The 11,636-nt window shown below is 37.7% G+C and overlaps 1 protein-coding gene across 5 annotated transcripts in view; it reads right to left on the bottom strand.

The window, feature by feature from the left end:
- Positions 1-11,636, bottom strand: part of COL4A3BP (collagen, type IV, alpha 3 (Goodpasture antigen) binding protein) — a 74,637-nt gene that overhangs the window by 62,468 nt on the left and 533 nt on the right. For all 5 annotated transcript variants that reach the window (XM_010582823.1, XM_010582827.1, XM_010582826.1 and 2 more), the window contains exon 2: positions 8,169-8,303. In XM_010582823.1, the coding sequence (XP_010581125.1) occupies positions 8,169-8,303 (135 nt within the window). The remainder of the gene's footprint in view (positions 1-8,168; positions 8,304-11,636) is intronic.

The following is an 11,636-nucleotide window of genomic DNA, read 5'->3' on the forward strand; positions in this document are numbered from 1 at the left end:
GCACAACGGCCGCGGGGGGGGGGGGGGGGGGGGGGGGGGGGCGGAAATCAGAATTATACCACCTGGAAAAACATCAGCTTAGAATTTATTTGAAATCATCAAGTTAAACTCATTAGTAATCCCATCATACACAGCAAGAAGCTAGAGTTATTAATCAGGCAGGAAGCAAGAAAACTTCATATTAACTTTAGAGAATGCAGAAACCCCATGTGTCACTTTTTTTAAAGTTTACTTTTATAGGACAGTCAAATATAGGAGCAGAAATCACATATACACTGCTGCACCCTTAAAATCACTCTTTATTTATTGATTACCATCATTGTATTTCATACTATGTACTGCAGTGTGCCAGGGAAGACCCAAAACCTGTACATACACCAGCAACAACAGTACAATATGGATTTCACAAGAAAACCATGAGGCAACACCCAGAGAAGATACTCTACACTAAGAGAAAGCCCTGCTTTGCAGCACGACATTTTGCTGGCAGAGAAAGTAGAGCACCCTGGACTAAGATTCATGGTGATGGGAATGTAAAGTTCCTATCCTATGAAAGCAGTGGAGCTGCAGAGAGGCCTGCTGTACCTGTGAAAGCAGTACCCAGACTTAAGATTAGCTTGGTTTGAATCCAAACATAAGCAACTTCATACAGTACAACTGTATAAGCATTCATATAAATGTAGTATTAACATTACTAGCAACAGGCCTTATGCTAAGCATGCAAGGCCCCAGTCCTGATCTGTAAGGCTCATTATCAACTTTTAATGAAAACTGGCTGTGACAGCTATACCTTGGTACCAGGTGTCTCTTATTATGACTTACAATTTAAGCACAACATAACAAAGGCCTTGAAAATACAGACACAGACTAAAAGCAGAGGCCCCAGAACCATAAGCAACTTGTTAATGGTCAATTACTGGTCAGTGAAAAAGTGCAGCCTCCAGAGCTGGGAAGGCTGTTTTTGCTCTAAGTAGCAGCAGCTACACAAGGGAAAAAACCCAGACGTCTGAGCAACAGGGCAAGGCACTTGCTGCAGCCTGGGAAATTAACACCTCCCCAACATCACACCACATTGAGGCCAGGACCAGAAGCCTCAATCATTTTATAAAAGATTGTTTTAAAAGATCCTAAATTGAGGGGGGGACAAGCTGGCAGAAGACGATGCCTACTTCAGTTCTGCATCTGTCCTGTCATCCACCCCTTACTGAAGAGCTCTTCAGTCAGGTTACCTTGACCTCAGCAACTAGGACCATCAAGAACAAAGATAGCAGGCTAACTATATGGTACTGGCTACACAGTACTGCATACTTAGAGCTAATTCAGGATATAAGTCAGATATAAGACTGACTGCTTTGCATTCATAACGGTTATGGTTATAATGGTTATAATGATAATGGTTAGTGTGTAACAACTAACATACAGTGGTAATTAACAATGTGTAAGAACTAATTATAAGCACAAGGCATGTTGCTAATGAATGTCAGCCTAAAAGCTTTCATTCTAAAGTTTAAAATTGACCTGATTTGCCAGCCTAAACTCTCCCATCACAGCTATCTCTCATTCCTTTATATATATACACACAATTATATTTGTGGACATATGTATCTATATATGCACACATATTTAGTTGTGAAAGAGCTTAAAAAGAGACCGTAAAGAAAAAGAGCAACTTTTCTCCTTAAAAGAGAGCAACTTAAAAAGCTTTAGGAATATATTAGACACTAGTCACAGTATAATCTGGGTTAAGTGCATGGAGAAATGGGGTAGCAAATTCTGTTCCAACTCGTCCTCTTAACTGAGGAACAGTGGACTTCAGCTGAGTGGAAAGACACACCAAACAGACTAAGAAGCGGCTGAAGTCAGCCAGAATATTTGATCTGAATTCACGAGGAACATGGCAAAAGCAGCAAGTGTATGCCCAAAGGAGGAGACAAAAGATGAACTGGAAGAAGCAGAAAACACTCAGGTAGTCATCTGTGAAGAACTATTCTGAGTGTATGAACAGAAGCAAAAGGGTGGTAAGTTAGCAACTTTAGGAGGCAGCAAAACAGGAGATGGCCTAGTGCAGCTGCATATTAGTAGATAAAGAGTATTCTGACCTTTTTACTTGGCATTCTAGGAATACATATCAGAAAGTGAGGTCTGGTATTGTACAAATCCTCAATAGAGATGTTAAAAATGTCATTAATGGCTATCACAAGACAGATCAGATTTTCAAAAGCAGGTTGACTAGCAGGACTATTGAGCAACACTACAACCCCAGAGAGGGGTGACATATCAACCAACTGTATCCATGAACAATAAATCAACTATAAATCAATCTTATGAAGATGCATAGAAATTCAGATTCAGCAAGAATAAGAATTGCAAACACCACAGAAAAATTTGCCGAGATATAAAGTCACCAACTGCAAACACTGGAATTATTTAAGGCTTGGTATAGCATCTGTGAGAAATGCTCCACAGCATGAAAATGCTCTGATACAAACCATGGGCAGGAATTGTGATACTGAAGTACATGTCAAATCATGAACACTGTTAAAACTTAATTCTCTTAATAAACAAAGTCAAGTGGGGGAATGATATTCTAATTGATAATAAAAAGTTGACAGAAATACTGTTGGATTACAACCGTAATTTCAAGTGTGTGGTAACACATGATTATATTGCAGCACTAAAGCTGAATTCTTCAGCAATATTAAGTAATCCTAAAATATTTAGTTAATATACAGAACTGATTTTTTTTTCACATCTTAATCATTATGGAATTCTTCATCATAATATGAAGAACAGTCTCACCTAAGCTGATCTGGATGCATATTTTTCCACTTCTGACTTAATTTCCTCAATACACACTGAGGAATAAATCCTCCATTTCTCCACCCTGCCAAATAATTGGTTTTTGCTTGCTCAGGTTATTAGCACTCTATAGCACTTCAATAAATACAGGGCAATGTTCTGACATTTTCACTTTGAACATCAACCGATGCATTGCTGGTTCAGGTAACTCAAAGACAGACACAAATTTGTACCGAGGATGTGAATGCTAAAAGTAATTGTCCAGGAAAATCCCATGTTCCAAGCAACTTCAGCCTGCTGCACCAGGACCAGCCCAGTGTCATTATCTTTCAGGCATCAACTCCCTTTCTCTCCCCCACTATCCTGTTGCTCTTTGGCATTTTCCTCTCCAGAATACAATCACCTCAGGCCTTTCACATATGAGTACGCATTCCTGACCACACTTGCCTCTGCCTAGAATATCCATTCAGATTTCTCTCCTGTTTAGCCAAGATTTTCCACCAGTCTGGATTTAGGTAGTTGACTGTTTAAGGCACACACCAAAGCCTAGAAGTACTAATTGCAATGCGTCCTAAATAAACCCCTGTCTAGTTAGGGCTTGTATTCTATGCCTTAGTTTACTCAGGTCATCTTTTTAGCAGCAATTAAGGCTGAGGAAGCACTTTATCAAATTACAGAAAATGAATTATTTAATTAAATACTCATCACTTCATACTAAAATGGATTGTTTTCCAACCTCAGACAGTTGGAAACAGTATTTTCCCACGCAATTAGCAATTATTACAAATTTACTGCTATGGTATTTCTGCCCAGGGCACAGATTTATAGCATAGCTTTTTTAATAAAAGCTTTCACCAACTAAAAGCTATCAGTTCCCATTCAACTTAACTAGCAAAAGGCTGAATCAAATCTATCAGTAGATAAAAGCTGCAATTAACATCATTCTTCTTTTATCATAAGCAGGTCTGTTAGCAATACCAGTTTGGAGCAGTAGCTAGAAAAAAGAAAGCCAAAGTTTACCCACATGAGTCCTCCAAGTGAGTCCACTTCTATATACTACCACTCTAACTGCTTCCAAAATACTGTTACATTTCACATTGTATAAAATCTTAAAAAACCACACCAACGTACTGTTAATGTCAAGGTAAATTTTTGAAAGTCTATTTTGCAAGACATGATTCTTCATGCTAGAAGTGTTTTAAACAATACTAAGAATATTTGTCTAGCACTGACATTTTCAATTAAAAATACACATCTTTATTCTAAAACTTAGATATTTGTAGAGTTTAAAGTTTCTGTGAAAAGGAAGCTTCTGTATCTGTTTAAATTGACAAATGCATGAAGCATCCTCTGTTAACTTGTCAATCTCTTTTTAAAAATGTCAATCTGTACTTCCTCTCACAAATGCCCAATTATTAATGGTGGCCAGCGCCATGCTATAAATAAACTGTAAGTACTGCTAGAGTGAGGAAGGGTGGCTGTTCAACTAACCATATCTTTAAAAAGCAGACTATTTTTTATATTATGAGTGGCTGATTACTGGAAAGAACAATCTTACTCTTTTGCAGACTGTATGCAAGGAAATGAGAAGCTTAAAATTGGACATGGCCAGTTTAGCTCTTTCATATACAGTGTTCTTATTCTTTTTGTAAACTGGAACTAACACATTTATACCAGCCCTAATTTATATCATAAAAATTTATTAAGTTCTTCACAATAGCAATTTATTGTTATTTAGGAAAAAAAAAAGCCAAGACAATTCACTAAGCTGTCTCTCTTAGGCAGACTTCAGTTTTCTTTCTTGCCTGTCCTGAGCTCCAGATAGTCACAACAGCTACTCAAGAAATCCACCCTTTCAGAAGTCCATTCTGAATAGCAATGGCTTGCAACTTGTATATTAATATAAAATATAAAAATAAAAATATAAAATAAAAATATAAAATATCTATATTTTATTAAAAATATATAATATAATATATAGTATATATTTAATATATATTAAAATTTAAAAATATATTTTTAAATATAAAATAAAAATATAAAATCATTACCACCTTCATTAAGCAACAGTGCTTTCTAATTACTGTTTCTAGAAAAAAAAAAACCAACAAGCCAGTTTACTGAAAATATCTCCATTATGCAAACTGAATTTATTCCTCAATCTTGGTCCAGGCATTTCCACAGAACTGCCTAAATGTCTCTTTACAAGACAATAAAAACAAAGTGTTCTAAAAAAAGGCTAATAACAAAGAGCATGTTTCCATTAAGATTTTGACATGGGTATGCATCATCACAGTATAACCAAACCCAAGCAAAACCACTGCATCACAGTTATTGTAACTTAAGGTACCAAACTAGAAATCAGTAAGTTTTTCTATATCGCTAATATATACAGAAAGGAAGATGAAGACCAACACTGGATTAAAACAACATGGCAAGTATAAATCCTATCTGAAGAAAAGCTGAAGGTTAAGTTGGAACATAAGCTTTTGAAACCCTTCCTGCATAGGTAGTCACCTTTAGTGACAAAAACCACAAAGTTCACACAGGGCTGAGTTTAAGCATTCTTAAAATTTATCAAGCATGACATTTCTCAAAGCATTTTTCAAGATCCTCCGTATAGATCCATGCAGAAGAGATATCCTGACCAGCCAAATCCTTTCTGGAAAAACCCTAGAACTCACGAGATAAACACTTTGTTGATAAGAATTTGTAAACAGGTTTGAAAACATGTCTCAATTAATACTACAACTTATCACTACGCTGATCTTTATTGCTGGAAGTAAGACTACTCAGTGACAGCAGCTTTCCAAATTTATGCTGATGCATCAACAAAACATGGACATTCTATAATACTAGTAGCATTAATTACACACAGAAAATCATCACATTTCCCATTGAATCCAAACATGCATACCTAATTTGAGTGCCTAAAAGAAAGATTCATGAAATCCAATCACCCTTTCCTACAAGAAACTTTACAGCCATCAACATCTCATACCACTTAAGTCCTGCTTTGTACTGAAGGAAAACTTACTGAAATATACCAGGTTAGGAGATAGGTAGTTACTGTGCCTGACTCTGGATCAGCAAAATCAAGGAAAACAAAACTTACAGTATAGTGAAATACTGTTGAAAAATATTCAAGGTTAAGATCCCTACTACATCAAATCAGTGCTGACCATTAAGCCAGTAAGAAACCTGACTTCCCCTCTCTATCAAAGTAATAAAGACATACAGTAAAGAGTAATTCCACTGACAGTAAGAGTAGTTTTCACACATTATCATCTCAACATTTGTTTTATCAGCTATTGGTGTTCTCTCATGCATGTAAATATGTGCTAGTAAGCTTATAGCAAGATATTACAAGGACATGAAAGTAAAGATTAACTATGTACCTCAGGAAGAATATTTTAAACATTTATCTTTGAACATAATTAATTTTCTATTGAAAAAAGAGGTTTAAAAAAATATATGCAATTTGCTACCAAACAACTATCAAACCAGAAACATTCACGCTATAACTTCAGCTCAGAAGAATAACTTCTGAAAAATAGAGACAGAAGAATCGCATGACAGTTTCAAAAGTAAATTCTATATCCTAGAGACATGAAATGATCCAACAGTACTCCTGAACCTCTAATACTTACACAACAATTAGCTAGAAATAATTAACAAGAATTTACTAGGTTTCAGAGATGCCATCTCAAACCACAATCTAGCAATTAAACCATCAGATACTACTCACAAAGCACGAGCCTGAATGAAAGTGGAACAACAAAAACATCAGATTAAATTTTAGAATTGTGCCCACTTTTTATTCTTTCTCCAACTCTGTAGTTTCTTTCTCAATGTACTCAAGAAGCTTAAGAACTGAAAAAAAAAAGGCAACGATTCACCTCCAAGTTACCAGATGTTACAAGTGCCAGATAGAAGAGGAAAAAAAGATATCCGTGAGAAGTTCCAGCATTACACACATCCTAGTCAGAAGATAAGCTCGCCAACTTCACTTCACGAAGTGCAATGTACCAAAACATGCCAGCAGCAATAGCAGCATCACTATAATCTCTCACTCCCCCATCACACTCCCCTGCTGAGATGTGCTCTACAGCAGGCTTCCAGACATCCCTTGGCCTACCTCCTTGCCACCACCTTCCTGTCTTTGCCTGGTTGGCATATTAAGCCTCTTGCTAGTGAACTTGAGACCTTTTTCGAAGTCCTGATCAGAGACTGGTACTATTACAGACTCCCAAAAAGACACAAGTCAGAATTCCTAGAGGCTGTTGCTGTGCACCATATATCTGAGTAAGTCAAATCTTGAGCAAGTTTTAAAAGTTTTAGCAGTTTAAAAAAGAGTTTTAAAATAAATGAGGCGATCTGTTTTAATTTTTAGATGACTGCAATACCTGCCAGACATCCAAATGTAAAAATCTGGGTTTTCTTCACGTTTTTTTCCAAAATGTATCCAGTTGATGTAATCAATCCAGTCTTTTTTTTTTCAGTTCAAGACTTGTTTAATAAAATTCTATTCGTAAGCTGAGTATTAGTAAAAAAAGAAAACTTCCCATTTATCAACCTTAATTCGGTTTGGAAAAAACCACATTTGGTAGAATAAGAACGCAAGTAGTAAGATTTAACACTACTACTCTAGGAACTTGTGTGCTACACCGAAGTCCAGCTACTTTTTCCCTAAATCACATAACTGGACTGACTATTTAACAGTAATGCAGAAAAGCTACAACATGCTTTTTGGTGAGCGTTAGTCGTAATTAATACATATCAGTTTTGAAAGCCACAAGAAGCAGACTTTTTTTCTTTATCTTCTACGGCCAATTCATCTTTATGAGATTTCATTTATATGTAGGCTCTTTTTTCTTACCAGTGTAGTACAGAATAAAACCAGCAACACATTAACTTATTCAGAGGAAGAAGCATGCAGAAGAACATTTTCTTTTGGAAATGTTCTATAGTCATGTTTGGAAAGTACAGTCAAAGAACTACTACCCTCTCTCTCTAGTGCAACGTGTAAAAACTGTGACAGATGGTACCTCTTTTGGGAAGTTGGTCTGGGGTCTTAGGCTGGCCTCTGAAAAACCTTTGCAGCCTCCAGAGGCAAACTGTATCCCTACGTACAGAAACCTCTAACATAAGAAATGAAAAGCTGCTTACCACAGCTGCAAACAAGACAGCTTGTTTTCTTATTTGGAACTCCTTGCCTTGCTCCACAGCGTTCCGCTGATACCACTAACTTTCATAATAGATGACCTAATAGAATTTGCCATACCCATGTTTGCTTTCACCAGACATTAGCCCACAAATATGTAACACCTCAGAACATGAAAAGATGGCAATAATGAAATAGCACTTACTGTAATCACAGCCTTGCTCAGACAGATAGAGCCTCTACAGCCATACTCTGTTTCATCTTCAGACTTGTAGTAACTTAGCGTGTTGCTTTTCAGAACTACCCATCGATCCTGCCACCCATGAATGTAGTTGGTCCACTGTAAAAAAAAAAATTCCAAAGATCAGCTAATAGAAAAATAACAATAAAGACAGTGTGGCTGACTTCTCAGGCTTTTAAGCACTAGGAGAAAAAAGCAACTTATTTTTAAAAGTTACTCCCAAATGACAACTTTATTCTGCTCAGAGGTCCTAAAGTAATTTTACAAACTCCTAAAGGTACTAAAAATCAGTTGTTTCAAATGAACAGTAAGATAACAGATATCTTGACTGCAACTGCATTGCCAAGGCCAGTTAAAAAAAGGTGATAAACATACTTAAGACACAAATTGAAGAAAGGGGGAGAGGGGGAAAATCAAACATTAATCACCAAGGTGAGTTTAGCCACCTGATTTAAAATCTGGAGTTAGACCAAAAGCCAAACTTAAGTGGAACATGAAATAATTTATTTTATATAGAAGTTAATTTTTACAAAAAGTATTTTACTAAAGTATCTAGTTCTCTTCCTATAAATACAAACATGCCACTATGCCACAGTACAGCATATAACTATTGTAGCACCTAGAGTAATCAGTTCTTTATCAATTTAATATTGCCCATAGATATTGTTTTAGGTTTTAATTCCTAACCACTTTCTCATTAAGAAGATGCTTGCTTAGCAGCAGACATCCAATCATCCTTATGCTATTCAGATTTTTCTAGGGACTCCACATTCACAGACGGAATGAAACCGATATTCCAGGAACAAGTCCTGGATTCATCCTACAGAAATCTAGTAAGAAGTGACTAAAAGTTCTGGTTATTAATCTTTTATATATTTGCATCCTTTTTATACATTTGCAACATGTTCCCAACTGCACTTTGTAGAATCATATGACACTGCTAGAGCATCAGGACTGTTTTGTAACTCTGACTGTACACTGGTGCTTGGCCTTCAATCACAATGCAAAAATTATAAATTAGATAAAAACGGAAACAAAACCACCGAAAACAATTTTATCATGCAAGCATTTCTTTGATCATGACAACCGTTCTTTGACAAAAAACTCTGATAGATAAGCTCTTTTTAGCATTTAAGTCTAACCATTATTCCTCATTTTGTAATATAGAAATGGAGGGGAAGAAAGTTGACTAACAGTCTCATTTCCACATTATACTACACATATTAGTTAATACATGTCCCATAACTACATGTTAACTCTAGTAATAACAAGAGGAGGTCTAAGGAAAACAAATTCTATAGCTCAGAAATTCCTAACAAGTTTCAAGCATAGGTAAGACCTTAATTTGCTCTCCAGAGATGAAGCCCTTTTTGATCTCTTAATACATCAAATTGCTAAGTTCAGCATTTCTTAAAGAAAGCTTCAGCTGTGCTCAGTACATGAACTGGTAGCACAAGCGGTCACAGAGCTATATTACTTGTTGCCTTCCTCTCTTCCCATCTCTCATGTTCCTGACTCCTTCCAGATGTGAAAGACAGAGTCCAAAGTCATCTTGGGCAAAAGAGCAAGGGACAGGGAGGAAAGCGCCTTTCCTTCTTTGACAGTGTTAAGAGAGACAAATATAGCAGTCAATCTCACATTTGTTGTTGCAATCAATGCTTGCTGTTGCAATCAAAATGTGCCATGAATTAAGAGACTCCCTAAAGCACACTGGGCAGGCACAAGATTTTGGCAAAGAGAAGACCACTGGTTTTTCAAGCATCTAGATTCTTGTGCTTCAAGAAAGGCTTTTCCACATTAAAGTTCTTTCTTCGTATCCACCTTAAAATTGTTAGCAGAAAGTACAATGGAAAAAAGCCTAGAGTTTTGAAACATTTTAAAGACACCAGCAGGATGTACTGCTAATAAGCTTCTCTCACCAAACTACTCCATTTCCTTCAAAGTTCCTTTCTTTACCAAAGGGCAGAACAACTGAAACACTACTAAGCACACAGAGAACTGTAGCCTACTTCTACAGCTTTAGAATTTAATTATACACAGTAAGTTATTAAAAATAGATATTTCCTTTGTAGAAAGATTCATATGCTACCATTTCATTTTAATTAGTTTGTCTCAAGTACAACCAAGGCATCAACTAACAAAAGGTAAACTTATCCCTCAGGCACATTCACTGCAACAGGTTTCACCGTACTTGATTATTCCGATTACATCCCATGTTCTCACAGGAAAGGCAGCATCAGCTACACTCAGCATAATCATCCAGAAAAATAAAAAGTTTGCACACACCTAAGCTACAGAATTGCAGAAGCCACAGCTTGACCTGCTACACCAGTAGGGAACAGCACCTGGACTTAATAAATTATTTAATTTGCCAACATAAAAATCAATTGCATCCCACAAATTACATCCCTTCTAACGATGGAAGTATCTAATCAAAGGAAAACTTTACAATGGAAAAAAACCAATAAAACTACAGTAAACCAAAACCTCACATTTTAACCGCTGTAACATTTCACATCTGTCTCACCCTCTCCCTCCCCCATCCACTATAAGATGACAAGATCTTACAAACAAAAGCCAAGCCCCTTCTTTTCTAATCGTTCCTCTCATCTCTAGGTTTTGAAAAATTTACAGGCTGGAAGAATTCACCAAGTCCCTCACGAAAAGAAGAATGCTAGCTTCGTTATGGCCGTTTTCTTAGCATCCAGGGCTGGTTTATGATCTCTGTATTCTTGTAACCTGTGCCTCCTACTTTGGCTTGTGTCCAGCCTTATCATGTAGGGTAGGAAAAAAATTCAAAACGTAGTGCTTTAATTCTAAAGATATTTCAACATTATTCTGACAGTATGTTCTGTAATAAACTAAAAAAAAAAAAAATTCTGCATTCAAACTTAGCAATTCAATATTCAACTTCAAAGTACTCCTAAAAATAAAATTTGCCGGTATCACCTGACACATACTTGCAAGTCATCTTATTTTCAGTGATAAAGGAGCAAAAAATTACGTTTCTTTTCAAAAGGGGAAACAAGCTCTCGGGACATTTTCCTTCCGCTCCTCCCCACCTCCCGCGTCTCTTGCTGCATGAGTATTTTATTGCCCTGTTTTGATACTTGGCCTGAAGGCCGTGCCGCTCCCGCGCCGCTGCCCGCTCCTGGGGGGCGACCACGGGCTGCGCCCGCCTCCGGGAGCTCCGGGGAGGCGAGCGGGGTGCCGCGGCCCCAGCCCGCACCCGGGCCCGCCGCCGGCTCCGGCCAGGAGCCTAAGGCGCGGAGGAGACGCCCTCTCCCGGCGCACCGGGCCGCCTCCTCCCGGGCCCGGCTCTCCGGAACCTCACGCCGGGCAGCCAGCGAGCCTCGGGGCGGGGGCAGGGGGCGGCAGGGACCCCCGGAGGCGGCAGGGACCCCCGGGCCGGGCGGTCACGACGCTCGAGAA

This window comes from Haliaeetus leucocephalus, unplaced genomic scaffold (genome assembly GCF_000737465.1).
Source record: "Haliaeetus leucocephalus isolate CR32 unplaced genomic scaffold, Haliaeetus_leucocephalus-4.0 Scaffold849, whole genome shotgun sequence".
Taxonomy (NCBI): domain Eukaryota; kingdom Metazoa; phylum Chordata; class Aves; order Accipitriformes; family Accipitridae; genus Haliaeetus; species Haliaeetus leucocephalus.